The sequence below is a fragment of the Sminthopsis crassicaudata genome, chromosome 4 (assembly GCF_048593235.1).
Source record: "Sminthopsis crassicaudata isolate SCR6 chromosome 4, ASM4859323v1, whole genome shotgun sequence".
Taxonomy (NCBI): Eukaryota; Metazoa; Chordata; class Mammalia; order Dasyuromorphia; family Dasyuridae; genus Sminthopsis; species Sminthopsis crassicaudata.
Genome location: NC_133620.1, coordinates 371968027 through 371984316, shown reverse-complemented (window position 1 = coordinate 371984316; position 16290 = coordinate 371968027). Strand labels below are relative to the sequence as shown.

General features: G+C 51.9%; 2 protein-coding genes and 1 long non-coding RNA gene across 7 annotated transcripts in view; 1 reads left to right on the top strand and 2 right to left on the bottom strand.

Moving 5' to 3' along the window:
* Nucleotides 1-4700: 4700 nt before the first annotated feature.
* On the bottom strand, nt 4701-9494 carry SLC27A3 (solute carrier family 27 member 3). Of its 4 annotated transcripts, none has more exons than XR_012481289.1 (10): nt 8720-9490; nt 8140-8349; nt 7613-7771; nt 6878-7074; nt 6451-6645; nt 6299-6349; nt 5966-6104; nt 5645-5742; nt 5399-5529; nt 4701-5018 (listed from the first exon to the last, which is right to left on the bottom strand). XR_012481289.1 is itself a non-coding variant. In XM_074262140.1 (10 exons), the coding sequence occupies exons 1-10, from the start codon at nt 9336-9338 to the stop codon at nt 4842-4844; spliced, it is 2004 nt and encodes a 667-aa protein (XP_074118241.1). In that variant the 5' UTR covers nt 9339-9494; the 3' UTR covers nt 4701-4841. The 4 variants fall into 4 exon arrangements, 3 of the variants coding, with proteins under 3 accessions (XP_074118241.1, XP_074118239.1, XP_074118240.1); XM_074262140.1 differs by having other exon boundaries at nt 5966-6164; nt 6259-6349; nt 6950-7074; nt 8720-9494; XM_074262138.1 differs by having other exon boundaries at nt 5966-6164; nt 6259-6349.
* Nucleotides 9495-9940: 446 nt separating this feature from the next.
* LOC141539400 (uncharacterized) lies at nt 9941-14730 on the top strand. Its single transcript, XR_012481290.1, has 5 exons — nt 9941-10427; nt 10520-10592; nt 13497-13672; nt 13938-14081; nt 14494-14730. It is a non-coding gene; the product is annotated as an uncharacterized LOC141539400 (long non-coding RNA).
* The window catches only part of INTS3 (integrator complex subunit 3), a 35416-nt gene continuing 29985 nt past the window's right edge, over nt 10860-16290 (bottom strand). For both annotated transcript variants that reach the window (XM_074262136.1, XM_074262137.1), the window contains 8 exons: nt 15472-15547; nt 15027-15140; nt 14542-14590; nt 13226-13393; nt 12655-12755; nt 12336-12408; nt 11991-12147; nt 10860-11891 (listed from right to left, as the gene is read on the bottom strand). In XM_074262136.1, coding sequence (XP_074118237.1) covers nt 11814-11891; nt 11991-12147; nt 12336-12408; nt 12655-12755; nt 13226-13393; nt 14542-14590; nt 15027-15140; nt 15472-15547 — 816 coding nt within the window. In that variant the 3' untranslated portion in view covers nt 10860-11813. The remainder of the gene's footprint in view (nt 11892-11990; nt 12148-12335; nt 12409-12654; nt 12756-13225; nt 13394-14541; nt 14591-15026; nt 15141-15471; nt 15548-16290) is intronic.

The window sequence follows — 16290 nt, the reverse complement described above, 5'->3', positions numbered from 1 at the left end:
TTATTTACACCCGGTGCCTGGCGCTGTTCCAAGTGATTCAAAAAGAAGCGGAGTTTACACTCCGAGTTTACACATTGAATTTACACCCCGTGGCAAAAAGCACCTTTAAAGCCTAGCAAGCGATATGTAGCGCCCTAGGGTCACGTGGTCCTTTAAAGCCTAGCGACCGATATGTAGCACCCTAGGGTCACGTGGTCCTTTAAAGCCTAGCAAGCGATATGTAGTGCCCTAGGGTCACGTGGTCCTTTAAAGCCTAGCGACCGGTATATAGCGCCCTAGGCCACGTGGTCCTCTGAGTTCTAACTTGTTAGAGCCGCTGATTAGGAATACCTGAGTAATTAGGAACCACTTGTGGGGGAGGGGCGGGGTTGAGCCTTGTAGACTAAAGCTTCTACAAGAAAAGGGATGGAATGTATCCCATGCGCGGGCAGCGAGGTGGTGCTTTAGGTATGGCGTGCTGGTATGGAATGAAGCGGTTAATTAACACTTGGTGACAGACAGAAGAGGGAGATCCTCTCTTTCCAGTGGTTTCAGTTAATCTCCGAACTTGAGACCTTTCTGTCCGTGCACCATGACCAGAGCTAGTAGCAGAGTATTGTATCAGGGGCTGAGCGATGAGGTGGGATGGGAGCGCTGCTCCAGGAGCGAGGAAATTAACAAAGGGAATTGAAAGAGGAGGGGGGGCATTTGAGCTGGGCTTTAAACGTGCTTAAGAAGACAGTAGGAAAAAGGGGTGGGATAGCATTTCCATATAGGGAACTAAATAAGCAGGGAAGTGGGAAACCACAGAACATCAGGGAACTAATACACACGCTGCCAGCCCCAGCCACAGGTCTATATAAAAACAAGATATAGAGAGGATACATTTGAGGCAGTCTCAGGGACAACTCCAGTATTAAAGAGGACGGGGAAAGACTTCTAGAAGGGGGATCTTTAGCTGCTCTTGAAGGAAGCCAGGGAGGCAAAGAGACAAAGAGACAGAAGGGAGAGAATTCCAGGTCCCAGGTTTAGCCAGTGGCAACAGGGGGAGTTAGGGAATCATCGAGTGTCATGTTCCAGGAACAGAAAGGAGGCCCAGGGTCTATGAATTGGCTTGTCCTGGGGACTAAGGTGTAAGAATATTCAAAAGAGGGGGCAGGTTATTGAATACCAAAGTAAAGGGGGGATGGACGAGAGGAGGGAGACAGCAGGGTTTATAGCGGAGCATTGGGAGTTAAGGTTTGGGTGTGTATGGGAACAAGGGAGGGCTACTTCGGGGCAGACACACACAAGGGCCATAAGTTGGTGACCTACAACATGCTGCTGAACTTGGAGGGGCCATATGCCCCCAGGCAGGAGGGAAGCAGGTAGTTGTTTGTAAGCTTTGTTTCAGATTTGGAATTTCTTATTGTTATTCAGCATTTTTAATCATGTTGGACTCTTTGTGACCCCTTTCAGAATTTTCTTAGCAAAGATACTGGAGTAGTTTTCTTGGCAGAGATACTGGAGTTCTTTGCCCTTTCTTTCTCCAGCTCATTTTGCAGATGATAAACTGAGGCAAACATGGTTAAGTGACTTGTTCAGGGTCATACAGGAAGCATCTGAGGCCAAATTTGAACTCAGAAAGATGATTCTAGACCCTCCATCTTGCAAACAGGGAATCCCTATTTGGGTCTTCATATGTGTATTCATCCGAAGTTGAGTGTTACCTGTTTGTCCAAGTCATAGGGATGTCAGTCAAACCTAATTTTGGGGACTGTGAAACCTCCAATCTAGATGGAGGCACTTTGGGTGCTACTTATTGGGTATGGGAATAGTCTCCAACTGAGTGGCCTCCCACCTTTCACCTTTTCCATAGCGGCTTTTTGGGGTTATGAGTCAGATTAAAAGGTGATTCCACTTTGGGCACTCTAAGAGAGTTTGAAAAAAAAAAACACTCAAAGAAATGCAAGCTATTGGCAACTATATGAAAAAGATGCTTCAGATTGTTAATAAGAGAAATGAAAATTAAAATACTTATCAGATTGGTAACATTGACAAAAGAGGAAAGGAACCATTACTGAAGAAGTTGTGGGGAGGACAGAGCACATCAAGGCCCTGTTGGGAGTCTTCTAGAAGGTCACCTATTCTGGAAAACAATTTGGAACTATACCTCCAAAATCACTAAACTGTGCAAATTCTTTGACTCAGTAACTATTAGTATTTATCCCAAAGAGGTCAAAGACAGAGGAAAAGGATGTACACATACAAGAATATTTATAGCAGCATTTTGTTGTTGTTGTTGTAACCAAAATAGGTATGCATCATAAATTGTGAAGCAATATTGTAACATGATCAACTAGGAAAGACTTGGCTCCTCTGATCCAGGCAATTATCCAAGACAATTCCAAAGGCTCTTCAATGAAAAATGCTATCCAACTCTGGGGACAGAGAGATCTGATGAACTTTGAATGCAGATTGAAGTATACTTTTTTCACTTTTTAAATTTTTTTTTAACAATATGACTAATATGGATATGTTTTGTGTAACTTCACAAGTATAATTGATATCATGTTGTTTGCTTTAATGGTGGGTGAGGGGCAGGAGAGAGAGAATTTTGAACTCAAAAATTTTAAAGATAAATATTAATAACTAAATTGAAAAAAAACAAATTGTAGTGTGTACACGAAATGGAATTGTTTTGTGAATGACAGATTCAAAGAAATAAGGAACGAGTTTAATGCATATCATGATGCAGTGACATGAATGGAATTAGAACAATTTACATGATGACCACAGGAAGTGAAAGAGCTTTGAAGGAAATCAGAATCCAAGGCAAAGCATCAACCAATCATAATCAAAAGACTAATGAACCATACCACTCATCTGTTGGCAGAGTGGTAATGCACTAGATGATACAGAATCTGATATGCATTCTCAGATATGGCCAGACAGTATTGGTTTATTTTATTTTATTTTATTTTTTTTGCTTGACCATACACATTTGTTACAAGGGGAGATGGGTAAGGTAGGAGATGGGAAGAAGTGGATGAATAAGTAGTGATAAACATGAAAAAAAACTTTTTTTAAATGCACAGAAGAAAAAAGTATGTATGAGACAAATAGACCCACTTTGTGTGTCTGTTTACAACCATATTAAACCCTTACAGTCCAAGTCCCTTATTTTCCAGATGAAGAAGCTGAAGGGGATCGGGGAAGTTGCAACATGTCTAGGGTCACACAGATAACTCAGCAATAGAATTTGAACCCAGATCCTCTTGCTATAGCACCATTTTTCTTTCCACTGTACTGTATTTTAAAAAGCTAAATCACATAGGTTGTTTCTTATCCCATAATATTATGCGTTGTTCTTCTTTGTGTATGAAATATTTATGATTAAATTCAATTTAAAAAGTTAGCTTATGATTAAATTCAATTTTAAAAGTTAGCTAAGATGACTCCTTCATTGACTCCTTCCTTGGAGTTATTTCCAGATGTGGCCACCAGGGGGCAGTCGTTCAACGTCGCTGTCTCCCGTGCCCTTTCCTCCAAGTTTTTATGTCCCCTTAGATAGGGTTTCCCTCACCACCATGAGAGAAGAAAAGTTCCCATCTTTAGAAGAGGAGAGGGATGAAAGAATGCACTCAGATAAGCAATCAGTAGGAGTTATGAGGATGAGTCACTGGGGTCATCACTGTAGAGCCCTAGTAAACAGGGCTTTTAGGATTCATCCAGATCCAGTTGGAAGTGGATCGTCTTTGAAGTTAAAGCCAGGCAGAAGTGACTTGGGGCCTACTAGGAGGGAAGACGTGCACCCTCCATGTCACACATAAAGTAAGAAAAGCAGGGGATTTTGTGGATGCAACAAGAAAAAGGAGCCTAAGAGGGACTGAAGAGACTGGCTTATGGATGAAGGGAACGTCATTGTGCAGTGAGGAATGATGATGGAAGAATTCAGAGAAATGTGGGAAGAGGCTATTAACTGATGAAAAGCAAACATGCAGCGGGGTAGATTAGTGAATAATGCTGGGCCTGGAGTCAGGAAGATCTGAATTCAAATCCAGATTCAGACTCTTATTAGCTCTGTGACCCTAGTTAAGTCATCTTTAACCTCTGTTTCCCTTAAGCCACTGGAAAAGGAAATGGCAAATACCTTTGTGAAGAAAACCTCATTGACAGTATGGTCCAAAGGGTCACAAAGATGAACGTGACTAACAACAAAAAGTAGAGCCAGAAAACTTTATGTGACTAAAATATGTAAATAAAAAAGATCACTAAAAAGAAAGTCAGACTGAGTAATTGTAAAAACCCATATTAGTTCTGAAGAATGGATAAATTAAATAGATTCCTCAATCAATAGAATGTGGGAGAGGAGGGAATGCCTGAGGCAGAATGTTTCATAGATTGAGAGTCACTATATTGTTTTTCCTTAACCTTTTCTTTGGCAAGAAAAGAGGGTCTAATTGTGGGTTTGGAAGTATTACTATCCAGAAATGGCTGCTGTAAAATCAAAAGGCATCAATAAAGCATTTTAATTTTTAAAAAGTCCTGGATATAGGACCAGAATAGGACCAGACCTGTGTGTGAATCTTGGTTCTACTTTATGCTAGCTATATGACCTCAGGTGAATTATCTAATCTTACTGGGTTTAAGTTTCATCTTTAACACAGTGGGGTTAAAGTGGGCAATCTAAAGGTCCAGTTTGCCTTTATATTCTAGATGGAGACACAAAAACATATCAATTGATTCTCAACTCCATTTATTACAAAATATTGATTAAAAACCCAGTGTAAAAAAACCCCCAAACAAACCCTGTCTCCCTTCCCATTCCCTCCTCTCCCTCCTCCACTTCCTTCTGCAGGCCTGCCTGTCTAGTGGGGCATTCAGATCCGGATTTGTCCAGCCAAGAGGGCGTCATACCAGGCAGGTGTGAGAGAGACATAGGCACCTGCTGTCTGGTCCAGTACAAAGAGAGGCACATGTACAGTGCTTGGGTTGAAGCCTTCCTTCGCCAGCCGAACCTTCTGCTGCTTGAAGGTCTCTGTGGTGTCCAAAGACTCCTGGAGGAGGAAGCACAGAAGAGGAATAGTTCTGTAGGAATTGATAGTTATTAGACTAAGTACCAAGTACTTAAGAACCTAAGTACCCTGTGCTAGCTATTTCTGCAGATATGTGTAACAATACCTAATATAAGCATCTGTATACAGCCCAAACTTAATATTTGTCAAATATGCACATATACATATATATGTACAAAGGGACAGGGAGACAGAGGAACCAGCATGCTCCTGTTGATTTGAGGTAAGAGAAGGTTGAGAGAGAAAAGACGAGAATGGAGAGCTAGAGAATTTTTCTCAGCTGTATGAGAGATGAGCTAGAATCCTTTGATGGGAGCCAGGACTTTCAGGGGAGTACTAGAAAGGCAGAGGGATCCCAGTACCTGGATCCGAAGGAATCGAGGCTGAGCATAGGGGGGCAGAATCTCAGCTACGTGGGCATAGAACCTGTCGAGGTCCAGGGTGTGATGGGGGCGCAGAACCACGGCTGCCATGCCCGCTCTTCCTTCATGCCCTGGGTGGACCGGAGAGGCATCGAGTGAGCAATGTCATTTGGGGGGAGTCACGTGGCCCTCAGGAACCCTGCTCCAAATGCAGCTCCTGCTTTAGCTCTCACAGTACCCACACACCTGGGACGGTGACTCCATAGACATTCACATCCTGCAGCATGTCCAGTGTTCCCAGAACCTTAGCCACTTCGGTAGTGGCCACGTTTTCCCCCTTCCACCTAGGGAGGAGCAAAGAACCAAATACCAAAGGTCTGAAGGCAAACTTATCAGAGCCCCAGGAGGCAGATTAGACTACCAGCGGCCAAAGGTTGAAGCTCTGGGACATTACAGGCACGCATGGGTCCAGGCCCAAGGATTAGGGGATGTTTGGGTTAGATTTTAAGGCTCTGAGGCTTAAGAGCTGGGCTGGGCTAAGATCAGGGGGCGCCTCAGGTCAGTCACCTGAAAGTGTCTCCGGTGCGGTCGTGGAAGTGTAGGAAGCCCTGGGCATCACAGACCAGTAAATCCCCAGTGTTGAAGAAAACATCCCCTGGACGGAAGACATTGTGCAGCAGCTTCCCCCGGGCCAGCTTGGGGCTCCCTGCGTATCCCAGAAATGGTGATCCCTGGTTCACTGGAGCCACCATCAGCCCTGCTTCCCCTGGGGGGGGGTGGTCAGAGGAGTCAGCAATAGTGGCTGCCCAACAAACCCCATGCTCCTCAGCCTGCTTCCAGCCCCCCTCCCTCGGGCTCACCAGTTGGCACAGGGACACAGAGCCCCCAGGCATCCCGTACCGGCTCTCCTGTAGCCACGTCATATCGAATCAAGGAGAAGGGTGAAAACAGCTGGAGGGAGGACAACAAGTTGGAACAGAAACCCTCTAGAAGACTTTCTCCCATTTCTTTCTCCCCCAACCAAGGGGCCTGTAGAATCCCTGGACCCTCACCTTGTAGAGCCAGGATGCCCTCCCCACGGCACCTGGGTATCCAATGTAATTGAACGTGGCCACATTGCCCTCTGTTAGGCCATACGTCTCAAGTATCTGCAGGGGCCCAAATCGTTGTAGGAACCGGGTCCAGATGTCTGGTCGCAGCCCACTGCCCACGGCCAGACGCACCCTGTGGTTACGATCCCCTTCACTCTGCAACGGGCAAAGAAAAGAGTGTGTATACCCCCGGCCCCATCAACCACTCACACCTTTCTCCCGGGGTGCCTGACTCTCTCTGCAGCCCCAACACAACCCTGCTGGACACCCTATGTCCAGAGCCCCCCGCTCTTGCCCTCCCAGCTAGGACTTGCTGATCGCCCTCCTTCCCACTGCCAGACCTCTTTTTCCTCCCCAATTTCCATTCTATCCTATCATGTCTCCATACCCTTGTTCCCAATAGGGAACCAGAAAGAATACCCCCTCCCAGGTCCCAATGCTCCCCAATGCCCCTCAGCACTGGTGGCTGGTTGACGAGGTATCGACACAACTCTCCAATGTATTGGAATACTGTCACTCCGTGCTCCCGACAGTCTTCCCAGAACTGGCTGGCAGAGAACTTGGTCTTCAGCACCACGGTGGCCCCTAGTCGAGGGAGAAGGCCGGACTAAGAAAGCGTGATTCTCGCCTCATTCTGCCTCCTGTTTCCACCCTGAAAGCAGAAGCTCTTCCAAAAGGAACCCAGGTCACTCGTGTCCTCCCTGGGTACCACTTTCCCCATATCCCAGGGTCCAGCGGGGTTCCTGGAAAAGCCTTGCCTTTGCTTCCTCCTCAGTCTTTCCTACTCCCTCCCAGAACTTTCCTACAAATCTTGCCCTCCCATCCTGCCCCGATGGTCCTGCTGGGGAATGTTTCCCCACGGACTCTCCTCTCTGCTCTGGGGCTCCCAGTTCCTCCCTGCTTCCTCATCAGGGAGACCTAGCTGGTTAGCCCTTAGCCCTCTGCCTCAGTCCCAGAGGGCATCCTTCTCTGCCCTCCCCACCCGTGTGCTCTGCAGGCACAGACTATGGCCCTCTCTGAGTCCGGGCTCTTCCTGCCCTCCCCACCAGCTCGCAGGACGGAGGAATAGGAGGGGGTCAGTGAGGAAAGAAGGGAGGGAAAAGCAGCCGCAGGAGGAACGGACCAATGCCCAGGCAGCCAACGATGCCCAGCAGAGAGCCCGACATGTGGTAGAGCGGGAGGGTGAGGTAGATCACATCGTCTGGGTGGACACCACATAGCTGGTAGAAGCCCTGGCACTGCAGCACCTTCATGTGACTGATGCGCGCAGCCTTGGGGAGCCCTGGAGGGGAGAAAGCACGAGGGCAGCGTGAGCTCCCACCCGACCCTTCGGGAGCAGCTGCGCTTTCTGGCTTCCTAGCCCACGGAACACGCCTCAGGAGGGGGGGGGAGGCTGCTGAGACCCCTCATCCGGAGCTCAGGGGCCCTCTTCTGTGGATGCAACCTGAAGCCCAGGTGAGGCTGACCGACTTGCTCAGCGTCACCCAGCGAGTGTCCGAGCAGAAGCTGAAATCGGCCGGCGCGCGTTCTAAGGTACAAGTACTTGGGGGGGGAGGGAGGGAAATCAGCCAATAGAAAGAAAGGGGGGCTCTCAGCAAGGCGCGTTTGGGAAGCCGGGCAAGGTTGGGAGTCGGGGTGGGGGGCGCTCACCGGTGGTTCCGGAGGTGAAGATGTACAGGCAGGTGTCCAGAATGCTTTTGGGAGCTGACAAGTAGCCGGGCAGTGGCCCTCCCTCCTGGGCAGCGGCCTCGGCGAGAAGATCGCTGAAGCCCTCGGGGTGCGGTCCGGGGCCCGCAGCCCATAATTTTAGATTCAAGTCCTCGAGATCGGGCAGGTCGGGCCCTAGGGACTCCAGGAACTCTGTTTGGGGAGAGGGAAGGGCCCCGAAACTCTTTTGGGGCCGTCCGCGGACGGCAGCTCCGGTGCCCCAATCTCTCAGAGCTGAGGCTCTGGGGACGAAGCCTCACAGCCCACTGGTGGCCCCGCTGGTCGTCTGACTCTCTGGGCCCTCGAGCCACCCCAGGCGAGGGTGGGAGGCGGCAAACCCTACTTCTAGCTCCTTTTTAGGAACGCGAGGGCAGCCCCGCCCCCTTCCGAATACCCGAAGCCCGCGGCCCGGCCCGAACGCCGTGGGTACCGCCGCTTCTCTTCCCGAACCGCAAAGTCTCCTCCCAGTCCCGCTCGGAACCCCCAGGTAGAGTCGCGCCCGCCCGCTCACAACCGCGCTCACCTGGCGCCACAACTAGGGCTCGAGCGCCGCAACTCCGAAGACAGTGCAGTAGGGGCCCCCGACGCAGGGCGGTGGGCACAAAGGCTGCCTGCAGCCCGGCTTTGGCGAGTCCGAACCAGAGCCACAAGAACTCGGGGGTGGCCGGGAGGAGCAAGGCCACCACGGACCCAGATTCCAGGGGGGGCGGCTTCCCTCCTTCGCTTCTCCCCGTGGCCCCTGCGCCACTTGAGTCCTTTGCGCCTTTCTCGGCGGCCCCCCCAGCCAGGTTAGGGACCTCTTCCCAGCCCCTCACGCGCAAAAAGGCTCGAGCAACTCGGTTACTCTCGTGCTCCGCCTGCGCGTAACTGTAGTGCCTGCCGCGGTGAATGAGGAAGGTGCGCCCGGGACACTCCCGGACCAGCTGCGAGAGGCGCCAGGCCAGGCTGCAGCCGCCCTCGGGCCCCCTGGGGTCCGCGGCGGCGGCGGCGGCCACTCTGGCTTGCAGGGCCCGCTTGCATCGCAGGGCGCGCACGGTAAAGGCCAAATCTGCCATGAGCCAGCGGAGCCGGGACCACCGGAGCAGCCTCAGCACGAACAGCGGCAGCAGCAGCAGCAGCGGCAGCGAGATGAGCGCGGCCATGGTGCCCTTCCCAGTCCGGAACCCAAGCCCTCACCGAAAAGTTGGGAATGGGCGAGACCTAGCTATACCTCTTCCCAAAAGCGCGCCAGCACTGGCACACGCCCCTCTCCTCCCACCTTTCTTACCGTCCCAGCTCCCCAACACTCCCGAGTGACAAGGAGCTAGGCCAGGGAAGGAGAAGGGGGACGGCTAAACACTCTCCGCCCACCTCCCCTCTCTATGCTCCGCCCAGGGCGTGCCCCCTCCGGGGGCATGGGCAATCTTATCCCCCTCCCCAGCCTAAGTTCTCTACAGCCAGCAACCTCATTCCAGGAGACGCCCCGAGTTTTGGGTTCTTTCCCTCTCGAGACTTGGCACCGCAAAAACTAGGGTGCCTTCTCTTGGTTTTCCCCGGGGGCTGTGCCAGCTACGCCCGCATCGTGGTCCATCATTCCCCCCACCTTGCTCTTTTCCCCAAAGCGCCGGGGATCCCCATCTTTTCCCCCCTTCCCTTCTCCTCCCCCCGCCCGCCTCTCTGCATTCAGGCTCCTACAAATCCAAACTCTGTATCCTGGCTCCTCCCAGTTGCCAACATCTGCAGCCCCCAGGCCGGGTGGAGCCTCAGTTCAGAAAGTAGGGGAAAGGTGGTGGTGAGCTGGGAGCTGAGAGGAGGGAGCCCAGAGCGGGCCAGTCCGCCCCTCCTTCCCGGCAGCGAGGAAAAAATCCTAACTGGGGTAAACCAGTGGGTGGTTTCCCCCCGCTCTAACTGGGGCAGAGGAAACCCGGGAAGAAGAGCTGAGGCGAGATAGCTTTCCAAGGAAAAAAAAGTCTTTGGAAGGGCTTTCAGGCTGCCCACATTCTCCGAGGTCTCCAGCACTTAGTCGGCGGTCAACGTAGAATGAACCTTAAAGTGGCCCAAAGGCATTTTATTTCTCTTCTTGGCGCTGCTAGGAAGCAACCTCGCTAAGGTCGGTGGAGGGCAACCCGGTGTCTATAGATTTAGAAAAGGGAGTAGAGGCCCGGCCCATCTCCGGCTCCGATCTCAGAACCTGGAGGATGACCCAGAGGCGGACAATCTTGCCTTATCAGTTGGGAAAAAGGGAACCACAGGTGGAGAATTCTCAAGTCTCGGGACAATTTTAACGGGATCAGGCCTATGGCATCCTAGGCAGCGATACATCATCTAACTTTTGCTCCGGCAGGATCCCCCCCAAAGGCCCATTTGGAGAACTTGGAGCTTCTGAGTGCATCCCTCATAGGCCTAGTATCACCCAGGTAATATGCACTTGGCCACTCTTTGGATGAGTAAGTTGGAACAAGAGGAAAAGCAACAGAGGCAGAACAGGGCCTGCAAAGAATGAAGTAGATAGGAAGAAACAAGTAAGAGCTTGGACCAGAAACCACCTGGGATAGCTGGGGATCAACTCCACGAGTCCAGGCCACTGAACTGGAGCATCCCTAATAACTAAGGGCAAGGGTGGACAAGAAACCAGGCCTCTAGCAGGGGCCAGAGGCAGGGGGGGCTCATTGGGGCTCATTGGCTTTTGTACAAAACAGGTTCCCATTGGTTTTATTGTCATTTAAAAACACCTTTAAAAACACTAATGTCTCTGGCTGAGGGAGGGGGGAGAAGGGAGAAGAGGAACCAGTGTGGAAAGGGGACCATTCTTCCCCAGTCCTTCCAGAGACTCCTCAGATAGCCCCAGGTGGGGCAATGTACACAAAGAAGCCTCTAGAGTTCTTTGGGCATTCCCCGTGGTGGCAGCCTGCCCCACACTTGGGCCAAGAGAAACACTTTCCCAGGGACTGCTAGCTCACACAAACCCTGAAGCCCCTCCCTCGGCCCCCTCCTCAGGGCTCCCAGGGACCTAAGAAACACGTGAGAGCACACAGCACCTCCAAGGCTCACCCCCAGCTGACAAAGCCTGGGAGTCTTTCCAGGCCAGGACATAGCCTTTGGTGCTCCAGAGCAGCCATATTCACAGAGGAAATGCTCATTTCATTCAGACACAAGAGTAGGAAAATCTGCCTGCCTCTAGCATAGCATGCTTGAAAAGGGGAACACTCAAAACTCTCCATTTTGATCTGTCTTTAAGGCAGTCACTTTTTTCTGCTAAAACAGCTTTGCAGGAAGCTGGGGACTCACAACATATCACTGATTTGAATGGATAATGGCCTCAGCAGGGACCCAGGTGTCCATGTGGGAGGGCTAGATGCCCAGCCTGGAGGCCCTGGGAGGAGGCGGGATAGGACAAGGGGTCGATACTGTCCTGAGGGAAGGGCAGGCTCGGCAGGAAAGCGAGGGGCAGCAGCTGTTTGGGCTGAACTAGATCAAAAAGCGTTCCCCCCTTTTTCCCCCAATGTGAAAATTGGGGAGAGGGCAGCTAAGACCTGACCCCACAAGCTTCTATTAACCTTTGACTTTCCGGTAGGGAAAAGGGGGAGGGCAGCCCTAAGAAGTCCTGGGGGACAGGGGGATGGAAGGGTAGGTAGGTCTCAGTCACTGTCCGAGCCCACTGCGGATGATCCCTTCCTTTTCCTCTTGGTAGGCTTGGGTTTTGTGTCCTCTTCCTCCTGGAAAACAAAGCCGAAGGGGACGGAGGGTGGCTGTGAGGTGGCCCTGGCAGCCCGTGCCCCATCCTTGCTTGCCCGCCCCCACCCCGAGCATCTCACCGAAGCGCTGCTGGAGCCCGACTCTTCCTCCGCATTGGGGGGCTGTGTGGCATTCTTTCGGCTGCGGGGGCTGGACAGGGCGGCCTTTCTCCTGCTCTTGGGAGGCTTGGTGGAAGAATCCTCATATTCCTCAGCCAAGGAGAAGAGGTCACTGAACCTGGGAGGGGGATGTGGGGCTCAGGCTGGAGGAGTCTGGGAGGCCCCAGCCTGGATGGCCAGTCTGCAGGTGCCCCTGCTCTCACTCACTGCCCCAACCCCTTCCCTGGCCCCTTCCCCAGTCTGCTGTCCTGCAGCTAGCTGGAATCGCCCCCCCCCCCAGCTACCCCCCAGAGTAAGGAGACTTACTTCATCTTGTGGGCCTCATCACAGCTCGCCTGGACATGCTGGAGAGCCTGTAGGATCGGAGTCTGGCTGAAAACTGCAGGGGGCAGACAGCAGGGAAAGGAAGGACCCCTCAGTCAGAGGAGAACCTGCCCTCGAGGCTCTCACTCTCCCCTGTCCCAGATGAGGTGAAGGCCTGACACCCAACTGAAAAGGGGAATGGGGAAGAGAGAGGAGTGAGGGGAATGGAAAGGTGGGGGAAGTTAGGGGAAAGGAGAGGGGAGGCTGGGGAGGGCCCCCGGGGTGAAGCCTGGCAGGAGGGCATGAGCCCGGGGAGGCCTACAGTTCTGTTTGGTGTTGGTCAGGTTGAGCCGGAGGTTGTCCAGATGCTCCAGGATCTGCTCTAGAGTCAGCTGGGCCAGCTTGCTGCTGGAGCTTCTCAAGCTAGGAGCAATGAGACACAGTCAGCCCCTCCCAGGGACAGACTGGGGGCTGGGGCCGTGACCCTCCTAGGAAAATCTCTGCCCAATATTTTTATTTTCCCTTTTGATCAGGGACAAGCCTTGGGGATTAGAGCCCCAGGCCTAGCAGGACAGGAGGTACTAGTGGAGGGGGGAGGAGGGGAGTGCTGGGCAGCTAGATTCCCCAAGTAGGAGGCTCTGGTGCCATGTGACTTCAGACCACTAGAGGTCCCCCACCACCCAGGCTAGGAGGGGTGGTGCTAAAGCAGGAGCCCTCCAAAGCTTCCTAACTAAGTGGACTGGGCAGCGGGGAGAAGCCTCCGAGGTCCAGGGGTGGAGGCCGCCCGTGTTGGGCACTGGGCCTGCCTAGGCCAGAGCACTGGAAGGTCACAGGGAGCCGAGTCTTGGTGGGGGGCTTCTGAGAAGGGGGGGTGGTCCTTCCAAGCACCCCACCTCTGCCGCTTTCGGGGGAGGCTATTGTTCTTGATCAGCAGGGACTTGATGTGCTCCGCAAGCAGCTCATCATGCTTGATGCACCAGTGCCTGAGAATGCTGGTGGTGAACTGGTCATCCGGGTGGCAGGGCCGACTCAGGACCATCTTCACCATCTCCTCACTGGGCCTGAAGAAGGCAGCAGAGGCCAGAAAAGGAGGGGGGTCAGAGGACAATCTCAGGAAGCACCAGCTCGTCCCCAAACCTGCTCCCCCTCCCTTTCCCCCATCAGTGATACAGCGGGTAAGCCCTGGAGAGGGCCCTCGGGAGCCGGCTCTCCTCCTGGCTCTCAGCTGGAAGACTGGACAAATCCCTCAATAAGACAGAGGCAGCCTCGGGGAGACCGCAGGCACAAGAGAGCTCAGAAGTCCCGAGTCCAAGCCGTGATGTAAGAGCTGGAAGCTGAGGGTAAGTCACCCACGGGGGAAGACCGGACCATGCTCTCTCCTGGCTCTAATGGGTGAAGCGCCCTTTCCCATGTCCTGCCCCCGACTCTTCCTTGGGATCCCCTTTGGGAAGGATGTCTGGGGCTCAGTCCAGCCTTCCCAAAACGAGCCCCGGGAATCCTGAGGGTGGCAGAGACAGGCCCCGGAGAGCCGTGCAGGGCTGTACTGAGGAACAGGGGAGAGCACAGGGGAGACCCCAATTCTCCACCTGAGGCCATTTCCTTCAGAACTCTCCGCGTGGAGGAAAGAGAAAGTAGAAGGAAGGAAATGCTGATGAAGTGGCTGCCTCCATGGTATGAGGGGAGCATTCTGAGAAGACCCCTACCCCACTCCCTGCCCAAAGAAGATGCTGGGCAAGGGCAGCTGTGCAGGTATTTGGGAGGGAAAGAGGGAGCACAGGAGGCAGGGAAGCAGAATGACACTTCATCCTGACCCTTCTTCCCCTTGGATTAGCCCTAGGACAAGGAGACAGAGAGAGGGGAAGCCACCAATGATTAGAACTGCTGTGGTAGCAGGAAACAGGGATGTCCGGTCTCCACCTCCTAGGGCAGCCTCTGCTGGGCAGGGGACGAGAGAGGAGAGGAAACCGGAATCCCAGGGGGAGCTTGCCTGTTTATAAGCCATCTGGGGGGAGGGGGAGAAAAAAGTCATCCCCAACAGACAGAGGAAGTAAACATGCCAAAAGAACTGAATAGGCACTCTCCCTCTTTCAACACTAATCCTCAAGATATAGTCCCAAGATATAGATGAAAAAAAATTCTCAATCCCTTTTTCCTTGGACAGGTATCCCAGAGATTATAAAGAATGAAGTTTGGAGGGTAGGAATCTCACTTCTCTCTCCGGAGCTGAAGCAACAGACAAGATAGGGCTTCGGGGTGCTCTGCAGAAGAAAATTTAGATATTGGTAAAAGAATTGGAGGAGGGAAAGGAGAGAAAGAATGAAAGGGATCCATCCAATAAGTGTGTCCAACAATTATAACTTGGAAAAAACAGGGAAGTTCTTGGAAAAGAAAAAAAAAACCCCTATTCTATCCCATTCCTTTTTCAATTAAATCAATTTGCATTTTTGGCCTATATTTTAGTAACTACTTCACTGGGTCCCACCTCCATCACATTCTAGCCAGCCCATTCCTCAGGAAAAGTGAGTCACTTGAAAAGTGAAGGGGTATTTGGAAATGACTGTAGATGATGGGGGGACTTAAGGGAAGGGAAGCCTCATCCAAGCCCCTAGAAATGTAATCCAGTATTCTAAGCCCAGGATGTGTCTGGATTGTTCCACACCCACTCTCTTCTCAAGCTCTAGTCTATGTACTCACCCTTATATTTGAGGTGCTGCAGAATAGGGATGATGGTTTCCAAGGGGATGTTATGAGCCAAGAAGAGCTGCCAGGCACAATACTGCTCAAAAGTTTCCCAGTCTAGGCTCTGGACTGCAGCAAGGTAGAAAATTGTGTGTGCGCGTATGGGTGTAAGAGAGAGAGAGAGAAACAGAGACAGAAAGACAGAGAAAGGGAGAGAGAGAGTTGTTCTATGGTTATATTCCACTAACTGGAGAGACAAAGCTTACAGTCATGTTTTAATTCCCAAATTCTTCCTATTTTATGGAGTAGAAGCAGACTCAGTGACAAGACAAAGGCAAGAGCGAGTGCCCTACCTGGCTTCTCTCCACCTCCTTCCTAATATCAAAAGGCCCATGGGAATTGCCATCTTGCCCAACCCCAATTCTCTGCTTCCAGAAAGACTCAGGAGGTGGTCACTTACTGAGGATGTTGAGAACAGAATCCTTTCGAAACATGACCAGGTTCCCCATCATTACATGGCAGACCAACTCCTGCAGCTGAGTAGGAAGGGGTGGTGGTGATAGGAAAGATAAGAGGCATCATTAGCATCAGTCTCACTGGGGGGTGGGGGGTGGTAGAAGACTGGCAAAAGGCAGGGGTGGGAAGAAAGGAACTGCTGCTGAGGCCCTGTTGTTCTCTTTGAGTTCTGCTGTCCTAACAGGGCAATTGTTGGAAAGGACTGGATGGATGACATCACTATATCACCAGTACACAGCTGGGAGAAGGAAGAAGGGTCACTCTGTGACATGTAGTCCCTTCTCTAAGGCCTCGTGTGGCTCCCTACAGAAGATGCTGAGGACAGACTGCTTGTGACACACGGCCCACAAACAGCTCTAAGTCACCCTCAGGGAACCCAACTCTCAGAACCATCTATGGTAGTTTGGGCTCGTGCCTGAGCCAGTGTAGACAAGAGGGGTGGTTCAGTGTTGGGTGTCAGGAGGTGTCGGGGACAAAAGGAAGAATGCCTCATGAAGGACTAGCTAATCGATGGAGTATTAGTACAAGCCTGGGACAGAGTCCAAACTCCCTACACACCATTGTGACCTTAGGGTATGGAATGTGATAAAAAGAACAAGAATCAACTTTGTCCAGCCCAAGCTCAACTGAGAGAGGCAGACCTCCCCAAATAGTTCCAAAACCCTTCAATCAGGAAGAGGGGTCCCAGGTGTCAGATGATGCTGAAAAGAGAGGGGCTGCTGAGACTTTACTTCCTAGTGCTTTGTTCTTGGTATCCTCTCTA

Bases quoted from the DNA above. Each gene is read 5' to 3' on its own strand.
- SLC27A3 (XM_074262138.1), bottom strand. From the start codon at position 9,338: ATGGCCGCGCTCATCTCGCTGCCGCTGCTGCTGCTGCTGCCGCTGTTC. The intron at 6,165-6,258 runs GTGAGCCCGAGG...ACCCCCCCCCAG, and splicing joins CTGTGTCCCTGTGCCAACTG to GGGAAGCAGGGCTGATGGTG. The intron at 5,743-5,965 runs GTGACTGACCTG...GCTCCTCCCTAG, and splicing joins CGCACCGGAGACACTTTCAG to GTGGAAGGGGGAAAACGTGG.